The sequence below is a fragment of the Aquarana catesbeiana genome, linkage group LG01 (genome assembly GCF_042186555.1).
Source record: "Aquarana catesbeiana isolate 2022-GZ linkage group LG01, ASM4218655v1, whole genome shotgun sequence".
NCBI lineage: Eukaryota > Metazoa > Chordata > Amphibia > Anura > Ranidae > Aquarana > Aquarana catesbeiana.
This window is the reverse complement of record NC_133324.1, coordinates 949,223,582-949,238,822: the sequence shown is the minus strand read 5'-3', so window position 1 is coordinate 949,238,822 and position 15,241 is coordinate 949,223,582. Positions and strand designations below refer to the sequence as shown.

The 15,241-nt window shown below is 43.2% G+C and overlaps 1 protein-coding gene and 1 pseudogene across 3 annotated transcripts in view; both read left to right on the top strand.

Annotated features, from left to right (window-relative positions):
• Window positions 1–15,241, top strand: part of LOC141121656 (von Willebrand factor A domain-containing protein 5A-like) — a 132,268-nt gene that overhangs the window by 66,082 nt on the left and 50,945 nt on the right. For all 3 annotated transcript variants that reach the window (XM_073611355.1, XM_073611346.1, XM_073611339.1), the window contains exons 7-11: window positions 1,080–1,148; window positions 6,068–6,237; window positions 8,252–8,340; window positions 14,271–14,415; window positions 14,734–14,813. In XM_073611355.1, coding sequence (XP_073467456.1) covers window positions 1,080–1,148; window positions 6,068–6,237; window positions 8,252–8,340; window positions 14,271–14,415; window positions 14,734–14,813 — 553 coding nt within the window. The remainder of the gene's footprint in view (window positions 1–1,079; window positions 1,149–6,067; window positions 6,238–8,251; window positions 8,341–14,270; window positions 14,416–14,733; window positions 14,814–15,241) is intronic.
• LOC141124407 (U2 spliceosomal RNA) lies at window positions 8,899–9,215 on the top strand (annotated as a pseudogene).

The window sequence follows — 15,241 nt, the reverse complement described above, 5'->3', positions numbered from 1 at the left end:
AAAGGTATAAAACTGAAATATGATAATGATCCTTACTTAGGCTCCTGAATAATAGAATAAAATAGAATAAAAAAATAATAGAATAAAAAAGAATTTAATAAAACAGAATAGAAAATAATAAAATAGAATAGATTATAAAAGAATACAATAGAACAGAAAAAATAGAATAGAATAGAAAAAAAACGTAATAGATTAGAACAGAATAGAATAAAATAGAACAAATATAGCCGTCTTCCGAAATTCAAATTTCAAATCGATTTGAAAATAACAAATATACAATATGAATCAATGAAACATTATATGAATATATGTAACAGATTCCAAAAATGAATTATTCTAACATAACAAATATGACAAAACAAAATTATTAACTTAATGAATGAATCTGAAACGACATTTTTTTTTTTTTTTTTTCCGTCTTGCACATGTCTATTCACGCCCAGTACAGTATATATTTATTGACAGACTCTGCTCCAGAAATAATTGATTCAGGGAATTCCCACCAAATATGAGCTAATCCACCCATTGTTCTGCAGCTCCTGAAACAGAGATCTGAGGTGCAACCAAAGCCAGTCTTTCATTTTGTGCTCTGTTCAAGTTCTGTATGTGAAATGTCTATTACACCTCTTTAAAACTTCAAAATCACCATTGGGCTTTTGGATTGCGTTGACCATGGAGAAAAGCCTCATCCACCACAATTTTCAAAGCCATCTTTGGCACATTATGGAGGTAACCTATTTGGCTCATCTGAGAAGAATCGTGCAGGGTTTATTAGCTGTGTACCAAAATCAGGTCATCAAAATCATAAGAAGAAAATTTGTTGCAATTACCTGAGATTGTTTAATCCTCTTACTATCATTTTCATTTTTATTATTTTACATTTGATCATATGTTTGTTCTTAATCTAAGACACATGGATGAACTTTTTTCGTTCATATATTTCAAAATTTTGCTACACAGAATATTTGTCTTTTTGAACCTTCCTTCTCCAATCATCTGTCACTTGATTTCCCCACAACTTTTTTTTTTTCTACTCACATTCTTAAATGGGTAATATATCTGTTTTGTTTTTGTTATAGTTGCACAAAAATTGTTGTCCCTAGTCCACCGAAAATACAGATCAAATTTTAGCTTCAAAAAGATCCCCGGTAAGTTTGAGATCATTTGATTTGTATGTAATTGGACTGTAGCTAGAACCTTCCTATTTAGACATTAAATGCATCATGGGAGAATTAATTTAACCCATTCATGCCGACGTAAAACATATATGTAGCCTCATGGAAGTGGGATTTTTTTCCGTGGGGCCGCATATATGTTTATCCCACTTTGGGCTGGGAGCGCGCTTCACAGCACGCTCCCAGCACAGACACCGGGCTCTCAACGTCTCGTATTAAAGATTAGGACCCGGGACTGCTGGTTCTGGGTCACCTGATCGCTGTGATAGCCTTTGATTGGCTGTCACAGTGATCAGTCACTGTGAGCCCGCCCCTGTGTTTATTTCCTCTTCCGAATGAAGAGGAAGATACTGTACATTGTATCTTCCTCTCCTTGCAGGAGAGGAATTGTAAGCAAACCAAAGTGTGTAAAAAAAAAAAAAAAAAATGAATGACAAAACAAAGAAAATAAAGAAAAAAAAATAACAATATCAAGGTTTGCCAGGGATAGTGTTAGGGTCAAGGTCAGGGTCAAAGGTCACAGTCAGCAAATTTTGGGTTGAACTTAATTTTTTTTTTTTTTTTTAATTAGTATCAGTGTCAGTTTATGTCAGTGTGTTTTAGGTAGGATAAAAAAATGCAAAATTCGCACCATTGTTTTTGGGCTGTACTACGGGTACAAATAACAGCTAACATACACATCAGTCTTCAGAAGTAGGAGAACTTACTTTGGGTATTTCTTTGGTAGTAAATTATGATAATAACAGGAAATATACAGCTAAATTAAAAAAAAAAAAAAAAAAAAAAAAATTTTTTTTACTATTTTGGGCCAGTCTTTTCTTTGAGCATCCAAGCAAACAACCCAAAGCAGCCCTCCTACTATTGGTAGGTATTGTAATGCAGGACGGCTTAGACCGGTGGCAGTAATAGGAATTTCATCATCAGGAAGATAAAAGGAGTCATTTGTCATCAGGTTCATCTCAACCAAAGGATTTGCTGTCTCTTTGGTGCCAGGGTTCGGCAGTAGAGTTGGGCACCCGCCACAAAAGCTAACCGCCGAATGCCTGCTCTGCCGTTCGACAGTTCTTAAATAGGTAAGTGGCGAGGCCACCTGGTGGCACCGCCCCCTTGTGGTGCCACCAACCCAGCATGCATTTTTTGTTTAAGTGGTTGTAAAGGCTGAAGATTTCATGCATTCTATGCATGAAGTTAAAAAAAAAACCTATGTGCTGCTACCCCCACTGCGCCCCCCCCCCCCCCCCCCCCAATACTCATATGAGCTCCCTTTCGATCCAGTGATGTGCACGGTAGCCTGTCCCAGGTCTCTCTCTACTTATTGGCTGAGACACAGCAGCATGATAGGCGGCACTGATGGACACTAAGATGGCACTGATGGGCAGCACTGATGATGAGGTACTGACAGGTGTTACTGCTGGGCACTGATTGGCACTGTGGTTGGGCACTGAGAGACTTTATAGAGGGGGCACTGACTGGCAGCTGTTGGGCACTGATTGGCAGCTGATTGGAACATCTAATGAGGGCTGTGCTGATAATCAGACCCCCCTCTGACAGGGAGAGCCGCTGATCGGCTCTGCCTGTCAGCGCGAACCGAGGAATGCCGTTTACCGGAACTTCCTGGTTCATGCAATGATCAGCTGTTATTGGTCACAGCTGATCACGTGGTAAGCAGCCTCTGTCAGAGGCTCCTTACCACGATCAGAGATGCGGCGTGTCAAACTGCCAAACTGGTTTGGGTGCGACGTTGCGTGGCCGAGCGGTTGTCGTCCGGGGTGTGGCGGAAGGGGGTGGAAGTGCCCGGTAGGAAAATGGTTAAGGTCATCACAGAGGACAAGGGGACACTTTTTACATCTAGAGGAAAAAAGATTTAATCTCCAAATACGGAAAAGTTTCTTCACAATAAGAGCTGTGAAAATGTGGAATAGACTCCCTCCAGAGGTGGTCCTGGCCAATTCAGTAGATTGCTTTAAAAAAGGCCTGGATACTTTCCTAAATGTACATAATATAACTGAATACTAACATTTACAGGTAAAGTTGATACAGGGAGTATCTAATTGCCTCTCAGGGGATCAGGAAGGAATTTTTCCCCTGCTGTAGCAAATTGGAGCATGCTCTGCTGGAGTTTTCTATCTTCCTCTGGATCAACTGTGGGTATAGAATTGTGAATATAGGATTGTATAGTTTTATTTTTCCCCTTTTATTGGTTGAACTACTAGATGGACTTGTGCCTCTTTTTAACCTGACTATGTAACAGAAGCCATTGGCTCCCACTGCTGTCAATCACAGCCAGTGAGCTACTGATGAGAGCAGGGGTGGGGCTGAGATGCAGCTCTATATATCTTATGGGCGCATAGAGAGGGGCTCAGGAGGGAGCACGTACAAGTGCCCTCATAGCAAACGGGTTGCAGAGGACCCGAGACGAAGAGGATTGGGGCTGCTCTGTGCAGAACCAAAATGGTTTTGCACAGAGCAGACAAGTATAACATGTTTGTTATTTATAAAAACAAAAAAAAAAAACGTAAAACAAACAAACCTTTAAAGAGGAACTTCAGTTTGCTCACATAATTTGTAAAGAAAACATCTTTGCCATTCTGAAGCTTCCCTCCAACCACTTTGCATATTATTATGTATACTGTGATTCCGTACTTGCCAAATATGCTGCAGAAATCTCCCTCTACTGAGTCTGGCTGCATCCATTTCAACTGTGGGCAGCTGAAGCTGCTGCCTGTTCACTTCCTGGATTTACACAGACACACAGAGGCACACCTCCAGCTCTGCAGCTCCCATTGGCCCTCTTATGACTCATCCCCCCCTCCCCTCCTGGCAAATTCTCAAGAGAGTGAGAGAGAGAGCTGTGCATGATGTCATAAGCCTTTGCTAATGACCAAACAAGAAACAAGAAGTGGGCTGTATAAGGTATTTACTACCGATGTTAAAACAAGAAGGGCAGAAGATTTAATAGATGGGAAGATGAAAAAATGATTGAAGTTCCACTTTACTATCACTTTAACATGCAATGGCAGTTTTAAGTTTCTGTTCACAAATGCTAGAAGTACAGTATGCCAAGCAAAATAGGAGAGCTGTAAGTTTTGTTTATCCCCTTCAGATCCGCGTTATAGCTGAATGACGGCTACAGCGAGGATCTGCTTTGCCGGGAGGCCATCAATAGACGTCCTCCCCTTTGCACGCTGGCCACGCTCCCTGAGGGACGTGCGTGGCAAGCGCTGTGATCACCCGAGTCAATGAGACTCGGGTGATCATAGATCGGAGTAAGGGGTCGATCCCGACCCCTTACCACGTGATCAGCTGTCAGCCAATGACATCTGATCACGTGATGTAAACAGAAGATCGGAAATCGTTTTTTTGTTCTTCTCACGCTGACAGCATGAGGAGGAAAAAAGCCGATCATCGGTCACGAAGAGGAAGAGGCGAAGCAGCCTCATATGTGCCCAACAGTACCGCCTGCCAGTGCCACGATTCAGTGCCCACCAGTACATAAGTACCAGCAATCAGTGCCACCTATCAATGCCCATGAGTGCCACCTATCAATGCCCACCAGTGGTGCCAATCGGTGCCTCATCAGTGCCGCCTAGCAGTGCTGCCTATCAGTGTCACCTACTGTATCAGTGCCCATCACTGCCACCCATCAGTGTCAGCTATCAGTGCCACCTATTAGTGCCCTTCAGTGCCACCTATCAATGTCCTTCAGTGCCGCCCATCAGTGCCACCTCTCAGTGCCCACCAATGCCACCTATCAGTGCCACCTCATCAGTGCCGCCTATTAGTGCCCATCAGTGTCGCCTTATCAGTGCCTATCGGTGCCCATCAGTGTAGCCTCATCAGCGTACATCAATGAAGGAGAAAAATTACAGGTTTGCAAAATTCATTAACAAAATATAAAACAGTTTTGTATTTTTTTTTCTTTAAATTGCCCTTTTTTAATTTGGTTAACAAAAAATAAAAAAAACTCAGAGGTGATCAATTACCACCAAAAGAAAGCTCTATTTGTGGGAAAAAATAATAATTTCATTTGGGTACAGTGTTGTATGACCGCGCAATTGTCGTTCAAAGAGTGACAGCGCAAAAAGCTGAAAATTGGTCTGGGCAGGAGGGGGTTTAGGTGCCCGGTAAGCAAGTGGTTAATAAAGAACAGAAGATATCATTGCTATGGCAGAATCCTGGCTCAAGTCTTCACTGTTCATATTCCAGAATAGCTCTCCTTTGGAGACAAAGGTAAATAGTGAGAGTGAGAAGTGATCGGGCTAGCCCAGACTTTTTATTGCCCGCCCTTGTTATTCTGTTTTATGGTCTTCTTTGGCCACCTGGTGGATATAATGCCAGAGGAGCACTCTGGGTTGGCCCAGAAACTCCTTTCAGTTGAAGATCTATTCAGAAAGAGACGCTTGATACAGACTTCTAAAAACCGTTCATACAGTATGATGACATACCAAACTCAGCTGGTTCTTCTGTTTTTGGAGGAGCAGACTGTAAGGAGGAGGTTCTCCAGGAAGTACTGAAAGGGTTCGGAGGTAGGGAACTTGTATTTGTTTTGAAAAAAATTGGAAGGGGTTTTATGCCATCCAAGGAAAAGAATTTGTTTAGGCCTGTGTTGCTGGAGTAGTTCCATTGCCTGGAGGATTAAGGGAAACCAATGCCCAGAGCAACTGAGGGGGTGTTTAAATATATGACAGAAGAAGGTAAATAAAAATATACCCACCCCTAAATGACTCTGTTGGTGAAAGACACAAATCTGCAGGTAATAACAACAGTCTGTGACAGGGGTGAAGGCCATTAAAATAGTTCAGTGGCCTCTGTAAAAGCTTTTCTGGAAATGCTGGAATCATATTTTTCTCAGTGTCTTTTTGATAATCGTATTTTCTCCTTGTGTTCTGTAGGGTCCATTATGGCGGAGTCAATGGCCATGTTGAATTTCTACCCGAGTTTCCCAGCTGGACAGGAGCAGTCCAATTGCGGCGAGTTTATTTTCCTCGTGGACCGGTCTGGCAGTATGGAATGTTCAATGAATTCTGAGCCAAATGCCCCACAGAGGATTCATAGTGCCAGGGTCAGTAAATTGACCATCTAAGGCTGACAGAATGAAGAAGTGTTTCAGGACCTCTGTTGTAAAAACTAAACCGTTGTAGATTTAGGAAAAAACAATCACTTAGCATCAGGGGGACATGGGTTGTCTCTTATGTAAGTGCCTTTAGTGCTCAGCATCACCTGTGTTGCACTTAGCATCCTATAGGTTCAATATTTAGCACCTCTGGTGCCACTAATTCTATAGTTGGCACAAGACATCAAGCTGAAGTCAGGTAGGTAGAGCCTTCCTGAGGATGAACCACCCTGTTGGGGCCACTAAACTAAGCACAAGCCTCTCTGATCCCCCTGTTCACTGTTTGCCACCTGCATGTGAGCTGACAAGTAGCTCAAGCTGCTTTATTTGCAATGCCGTTGTTAGAAAGACCTACCTGATCATCAGATAAGCTTTAATTGCTTGAATGTGAAGCTATGGCGATATTTGGAGAAGTTCATTGAACCTGGGCTTGATTTGTTACAGTAGAACGTGTGTGAATTTAAAGCGTCCAGTCATACAAATGACAAGTTTTTTCAAAATGATCTGTGCTTGATTAGATGATTGAAGAGCACAGGAATTCCCGTCACATCAGTTTCCATTAAAGTAAATATACCTCTGATCAGAACAGGCAGACAGGGAGGGGAAGACAATCTTCCAACTCATTAAGCTGTGAGCATACATTTCAGCTTAAGTTATTGACCTCTATGAACAACAAGCTTCTTTTCAGCAAAGTAGGTAAGGAGAGGCTGTCACTGTCAACCTAGTCATTAATACAAATAGCTGGGCCAAATCCTGACCCATGTGGCACATCACTGCTACATACCTCCCAACTTTCTGAGGTGGGAATTAGGGACACCTATTAGCAAAAGTATATAGGCATAGGGCACTTCCCTTGTCATGCCCCCTCAAAGGAGAATTGTACATAAAAAAGGATTGGTTAAACCCACAAGTGCTTTTTTACTACTGCTAGTCCTTTATATTGGCTTTTGAAATTTACAGATGCAGCCATTTAGAAATTGGATGAAAGTTTTAGCACTGGGAAACACTTTTTGATAAATAGTGCATTTTTATACACAACTATATAGATCCGACCAATATGAGGGACAAATGAGGAGGAAATAGGGATAGAAGAACTTTGTTCCAAATTTAGGGACAGCCCCTCAAAATTAGGGACAGTTGGGAGCTATGCTGCTAACTTTTGCCCAATAAAACTATGTTCATTAGACATGTGCATTCGTTTTCGTCCGAATGCATTTTCGTCCGAATTTCAGGTATTTTCGTTATCGTTTTAACAAACGATAACGAAAGTGCAGAGTCCGAAAAACGAAAGATCCGACATAAACAAATGCTTTATTTTCGTTTTCGTTGCTACAACAGTTCGATATAGATAGGAGATTCGACATGATGATGACGATAACAATCTGTCCATCAAACCTGTGGTCGAATGTGCCTAACCTTAGCTCTATTAGTCCAAGATTATTCGACATAGAGAGAAAAGATTCGACGTAGAGAGGAAAGATTCGACGTAGGGGAGGAAAGATGAATCAAAATAATGATGATGATGAATGTTATTGGCTGATTGTAACCAAAGAGGAGGAGCAGTAAAATATCTAGAACTAAGTACACAGTACTTTGGCTTATGGTGTCTGTTGAAAGTTCTAAGAAGATTCGACGGAGCAGGTAAACTATATGGCGTTGCACAGTTTAGCTGCTCTGTCGAATCTTCTTTGAACATTCGACAGACACCATAAGCATTCAATGACAGCTTCGACCTTAATTAGGATTTTCGGACGAATGCAATTTTTAACGAAAACCGAAATAAGTAAAAACGAATTTCGGGAGTAACTAAATAAATGTAATTTTTGGACGAAAACGAAATTCCGAAACTAAATATTTCAGTGTGCACATGTCTAATGTTCATTATACTGTATAGCTATTTGCATTCAAGCCTTTCACTTTTGTCTACTGTAAAGTCACCCCATTTATTGTCTTTCCTCTACAGGAGACGCTGGTTCTGCTATTGAAGAGTTTACCTCTCGGGTGTTACTTTAATATTTATGGCTTTGGCTCCCATTTTGAGGCTTTCTTCCCGTGAGTATAAAGGTTGGACTGTCTGCAGTATAAGTAAAGCAGTTTTATTCCAAGGTCTGAGTCTGTGATGAATCTTTTTATAGTATGGGCTGATGCATATTGGTATTAAAACTGGTGTATGGCTGTAGGGAACTTGTCAGTTCTTTGGTAATCTCTGAACTACTGCATAGACAGTTTGCTAGAGGTCTCTTGTCTCATCTCCTGCTTAAGCCTCTTGTCCATGAACATGAGGAGCACTCTTTGGGTAAAATTTTGGGTTATGAACTGCCATGCAAAAAGTGTCTGCTTTGCATGCCTTTCAAGGGGACTCTTTGGAGCTGCCCCTACTGCCCTCATCAAGGATCCCACCGGAAGCAAGTGTACCCATCTACCCCAGAAGAAAAAGCCTAGGGTTTTGCTTGGGATGTGGCTCATCCTTTCTTGAAGGCCAAGTAGAGTTCCTTTCATTACTCTCAGTAACCTTCAAAGTTAAGCCTAAACATGGTTCCCAGTTTTTGCAAAACCTGTACACCTAAGCCCCTCAAACCCTCAGATAAATCTTTTTTAACATGAGGCCTTTTCACTTCTCTGCATTTTGGCTAAGATCAAGTGTAGTATCTGTTCTTATCAGTTTCCAGAGAAGGCACTGTGCTACTCCTGAGTGTGGGGAGGGCACATGCAAATCCAATGGTGTAATTGGACCTGGAAGAGCAATTCGGCAGTGTCAGTGTTATCTCATGCTGGCTAAAAACAGGTGTAGTCACTAACCACTTGAATAATTGGTGGTATCAATTAAATATGTTAATTTTCTGTGACACTAACCTGATAGGCCAATTTTGTAGAGATGGAGTTTGCATGTGTGTATGTGATCATATATATATTTTGCCATACCTGTTCCAAACTAGCTACGACTAAGGCTATTGCCAAAACGCGTCAGCTTTGTTTTATGGTCACTCTGTTGTACCAATAAACGACACTTTAAGGATTACAGTTCTTATTACCAGTGTCGTGTCTGGACGCCCATCAAGACATCAGCAGGGCCGAGCCGCCTGGAAGGGTGCTCCTGGTGAGGACGGGTGCTGCTTTGGGTCTGACCCAGAGGGTCAGGTCCCTGGCCTTCTGGCCTAGATTGGGGTAGCTCTAGCTCCGGTCAGTTTTTCAGGAGAGAACACCGGCTCCTCTAGCTGGAGGGGGAGGAGCAGTTAGTATTCCCAGAATGTAATTAGGTAGGAGTGATGGGAGCAACGTTGGAGCCTGATGGTAAAGGGCTTTTACCAAGCTTCCAGAACTTTAGGCCTTCCTGGCTGGGTTGGGGGCTGCTGTGGTCTGGGTTATTGGTCAGGGTTGGTACCGAAAGCCTATGGTGTATGTGCCCCTGGAGTGGCAGTCCAGGGGTGCTATAAAATCACTGTGAGTGAGGGTCACTTTGATTTGTGGCACCACGGTCACTGCACCAGTACATGCTTTTTTTTTAGCACCTGCCTCCTGGGCCAGGCCTTTTGGCTGGAACCGGAGGAATTTTTTATTCCTGGCCGGAGGGCCTGGCCATTGTATCACACAATGGCCACCTTTTCACTCTCCTCTACTCCTTTCTCCCCCACTTTTTTTTTATTTATTTCCTTTGTGTTTCATGGTTTTTGTATTTTTGTGTTTGTACACAGTTTTGCACTGTGTGACTGGTAGGGTTGCAGGTCCTCAGGCATGCCCTGAAAGTCTTGGGAGGTGGTGGACATGGCCTTTTGGCTTAGCTCACTCTCTCTCATGGGTTCTCCCTTCGGGGGAGCCCCACCAAGTACTTGGGTGGGTCTGTTTTGGCAGATCCCCCAGAGAAAGGGGTCCATCTGGTTTTGGCCAGATGGACCAAGTGTAAATACCCTTTTCCTTGTCGGGAGCCTAACGCCCCGGGGGATTCAGGGCAAGGCCCTCTGATTTTAGAGGGCTTGTGTACCTGTTGCACTTTTTTGTGTTTCACTCTTTATGTGTGTGCACATTTTTTTGGCACCTGTTTCACACACCATGGGCTTAAAAAAAAAAAAAGAGGCCTTTTCGCTAAGATCAAATGTAGTATCTGTTCTTATCAGTTGCCAAGTGGAGGAGCTGTGCTACTATCCCGACTATGGTGGAGGTTGGGGTAATGGCTATGCAAATCCACTGGTGTAATGGTAACCTAGAAGGTTAGTATCGGTAGCAACCAAAACCGGGGTGCCCATATATCATTGGGTGGCCGGAATGGGTACTCCTGGTAGGGATGTGGGCTGCACTGGTCTGGCCAAAGGCCGGGTCCCGAAGAAAGCCTCTGGTGCATGTGCCCCTGGAATGGCAGTTCAGGGGTGCTGTAATCTCACTGTGAGTGAGGGTCACTTTAAATTATGGCACCTAGGTCACTGCACCATCACACTTTTTTAACACCTGCCTCTTGGACCAAGCTTTTTGTCTAGGACTACACAATGGCACTTATGCACTTTCTCCTCTTCCCTTTTCCCCACCTTTATGTTGTTTGTCATGTTTGTCACTTTCATTCTCTTTTTTTTCTTTTTTCTGGTTGTTGGGTTTGTACACATTTCACATTTGATTAGTAGGGTGTAGGTCCTCAGGCTTGCACTGAACATCTTGGAAGGGGGTGGACATGGCCTTCTGGCTTGGTTCGCCCTCTCTCATGGGGGCTCCCTTCGGGGGAGCCCAACCTAGTACTTGAGGTGGTCTGTTTCAGCAGACCTCCCAGAGAATGGGGTCCATCTGATTTCGGCTAGATGGACCATGTGAGGTACCCTAGTCCCCGCTTGGAGCCTAATGCCCAGGAGGATCAGGGCAAAGGTCTCTTCTCTTCGGAGGAGGACCATATGTACACCCTGTGCCATTTTTGTGTCTCACTTTTTGGTGTGCATTTTTGTTTCCACCGGGTGAAATTTTTGGAGTGTGTTCACACACCACAGGCTTTAAAAAAAAATGAGGGGGCACTCCCACTTTCTAAAGATTCAGGGGCATACAGTATGTTAACCTTTATAGATATTTGTATAGCCAGTATCGCAGATATGTGGGTGCAGGAAGTGATTTCCATTGGGTACAAGCTAGAATTCCAGTCTCAGCTCCCTCCCTGGTTCATGTCTTTCAACCTGCTTGGGTCACCATGCAGATTAGCAGCTTTCTATGGACCAGCATGGGTCTTCTGGGACAGGGGGTCATTGCTCCAATCCTGTAACAGACCATTTTCAGGGGTTCTACGCCAACCTATTTAAAGTTTCCAAACCAAAAGGGATCCGGGAAACCTTTTGGCCTCTGTGCACATCAAGAAGGCCTGTCCCCACTTTTTCACCACAATAGCAATTCCTTTGCCTTGCTGTGGATCCCCAGCACTTAGAGTTTGTGGCCCTGCCCTCTGGTCTATCTTCTGCACCTTGAGTATTCACAATGGTGCTAGCCTTGCTTTGCTCCCAGGTGGGATATTTGGATTGTTGATAGTTGGTTCAAGTTCTGACTGGCAATGTAGCTCAGAGCTTGCATAAATATGGCTGGGTCCTGCACTGGAACTGACTCATCACTTGGAATATCTGGGTATTAGCCTAGATTCAACCCAAGCTAGAGTATTTCTTCCCCAAGAGAAGCTTCAAACTATCTACTTCCAGATCTTAGACAAGTCCATGAGTAAACCAACTCTTTGATCATGTATGAGAGTTCCTAGGCTTATGGTAGCCTTTTTTGAGCCAGTCCCATTTGCCCAGTTCCTCTCCAGATCCCTACAATGCAACATCCTGTCATTGAAGACAGACTAATTTGTCTGGCACCAAAGATCAGGTTGTCCCTGCCTAGTGGCTCTGGTATACTGCTCTAGAGTTGGGGAAGTCTTTCCTTCTGGCCTTATGGAAGATCCTCATAACTGGTTCCCATTATGACTAGGAATGAGTCCATGGCACTTAATGCTGGGGACTAGGCTATTGCAGTAATCTCATCTGCTGATAAGCATACTGGAGGTTTGAGTGACCTGTCTGTCTGTTAGCTAGACATGCTAACTGAAGGGCCATGTGATCAGTATTTAGCTGGACAAAACAACAGGAGTGACATACATCAATCATCAGAGAGGAACTAGAAGTCTTTTAGGGACAAGAAAGGTAGATCCTGTCCTGGGCAGGACTCCACATTCTAGCCTTGTCCACTGTTTACATTCAGATCACAGAAAATTAAAAGGAAGATTACCTAAACCAGCAGCATCTGGACCCAAAAGTGTTTTTAACCAGTATCAAAGTTGCAGGATACTGAAGGTGGGCCTCTTGACCTCTAGGTTCAACAACAAATTGGACAGGCTTGTCTTCAGTTACAGGGATCCTCTGGTGGAAACAGTGAATGTTCTTGTGACTCTGAGATCATTACTGCCTGATCTATTTTCCTCACCTAAAACTCCACAGCATTGAGATCAAGGGCATTACAGTGATCCTCATAGCTCCAGACTGGTCTAGGTGGATGTGGTACTCTGAACTGATCAGACTCCTGGCAGATGCTCTGTGGGCTATCCCTGAGCATTGGTATTGTCTTTTTCCAAAGACCTGTTTATTACTCGGCTTAATGGTTTCTGGCTTTAACAACATGGCGGTTGAAACCCAGTCTCTCAAAAGCAAAGGTATCCTTAAATCAGTGATCCTTATGAAGCTTAAAACTAGGAAGTCTACTTCCTGCAAAGTCTACAATCCCTTCCCATCTGCTCAGAATTTGGTTCTCTCTCACCCTTTGAACTGATAAGGGATATTTGCCTTTCCATTCTCACTCACAAGGTTGTGTTACTTGTTGCCATCACCCCAGTTAAGTTTCTGAATTGGTGGCCCTCTCCTATAAAGAACACTCTCTGGTGCTACACAGGAACAAGGTGATTTTGAGGCCCAGAACTTCCTTCCTGACATAGTTTTGGCTTTTTACCTCATTCAGAACCGTATGCTTTTGTCCCTCTTTCCAGCTCCAGTTTATCAGAAAAAGGTCTCCCTTCACTGTCTGGATGTAGTACTGTGGCTGTCTGCCTCCCAGCCACTGATTCCACTGGAAAGACCAACTCTCTCTTTGCCATTCCTGATAGTCCCCATAAAGGGAAACCTGATTCTCATTCCACCATTTCCAGATGGCTCAGACAGATCATTATAGTCTTAAGATCTTAAGGATTGGCTTCCACCTTTTCCTTTCAAGGCACACTGTACCACATTAGTACTGTAAGTGCTTCCTGGTCTTTTCTGCAACAGGTTACTGAACCCAGATTTGTAATTCTTCCACTCAGTTTTCTGTTAACACTTTCTCTGCATTTTACCAGCTGAACGTTCAGGCCATCTAATGGCAGCTTCAGCCATATTTCCCTTCAGGCTGCTCTTTGAGCTGCAGGCACTCCCTGCACTTCTTATTGACCTTTGGCTTATTCATCGACTGTGCTTCTGCTTGATCCCACCTACTGCATTGGTTGCTTACCCCCGGTGCAGTGATCCTGAAGCCCATGACCTGGTGAAACCCATCAACACCATCAGGAGCTCTGTTGAAGACCGGTTGGTGCTTAGATCTCACGCCTTGGGTGAGCCTACTTCACCCGCCAGGGAAACCTGCTTGTATATTATCTTGCTGGTTACTGTAGTGTGAAACGTTTTACTGCTATATCTACTGGCCTTCCGAGCCTGATACCTGCCATAACAATAGAATTATTGTACTGACCATAAAATTGATTTCTTGGAATTCAATGAGGGAACACAGGTCCCACCTCTCTGTGTCTGTCATCATGCTCTTGGTACTAGGGCATGTTGGGAGCAGGAGGTTATACTGGGAAGTTTGTTTTTTGTTTAATGTCCTAATTCTCCTGTAGGCAGCAGTATAACCCAACAGCCTCTAAATGCCTCTAAATGCTTATGTCCCTCCAAGAAATATATTTCACAGTAGGTGAAAAATTTTTATAACTGTATAATATGAACTTAATAAAAAATGTTTCCCAGGAAGAGTGTGGAGTACACACAGAAGTCCATGGAGGAGGCGGTGAAGAAAGTGAATGAAATGGACGCCAGCTTTGGAGGGACAGAAATTCTCGAACCCCTAAAGAAAATATACCAAAAAGCCGGGAGAGCCGAGCACCCCCGACAGGTCAGCGAGGCTGTAAAACATTTGGTAGACTAGCTGCTATTGAGTGTGAAGGACTCCTAAGTACTTGGGTTATGGGGTCAAAGCGCTTATTCATTTCTTAAGTCTGACTTTGAGTTTTGACTTCAGTTCTCCTATAACATAACTTCAGTATACATTCTATTTAGAAAGGCAAAACAGTAAAATTAAAGTTTAGGCAGTATTGATTACCTGTATTGCTCCATTATAACCATTTATACTTGCGGCATGCTGGATCTAATGTGATCTGTTCAGCTTTTCCTTCTTCTTTTGTATCTGATCCCCTCTCTGTCCTCTCTCCAGCTTTTTGTCTTCACAGACGGAGAAGTCAAGAACACAAAACAAGTGATTGACGAAGTTCAGAAAAATGCTCAGAAACATCGGTAATTATAAATATTCCATCCTTTTTGTATAAATTAAAATCTGACCACTGAATCCAACCTCACGGTATAAGTAACATGGAGTCCAACCATACTCCACCACATGCCTGTTTAAAAAAGACCTGAGAATTCTGCCACCTGCTGGCGAGACTTGATATTTAAGCTCCACTACTCAGTCGCATTTGTCTATTTATTTTTGTATGTAGGCATGATACAGTTTTATTGTTTGGGTCAATTTTATCTGAATTTAATTATATATTTATTTATCTGACAGGCACACTCTGACTGTGCGTCTTCCTCCTTCCCTTCCCCCACACAGACACAAACCCAAACTCTCCTACTAGCCTATCGCTATGATAATCTGCTTCACTGGCTGATAGAAATGTGCAAAAGGCTTAAGGGGGCAGGAAACATAAGGTGCCAATAGATGG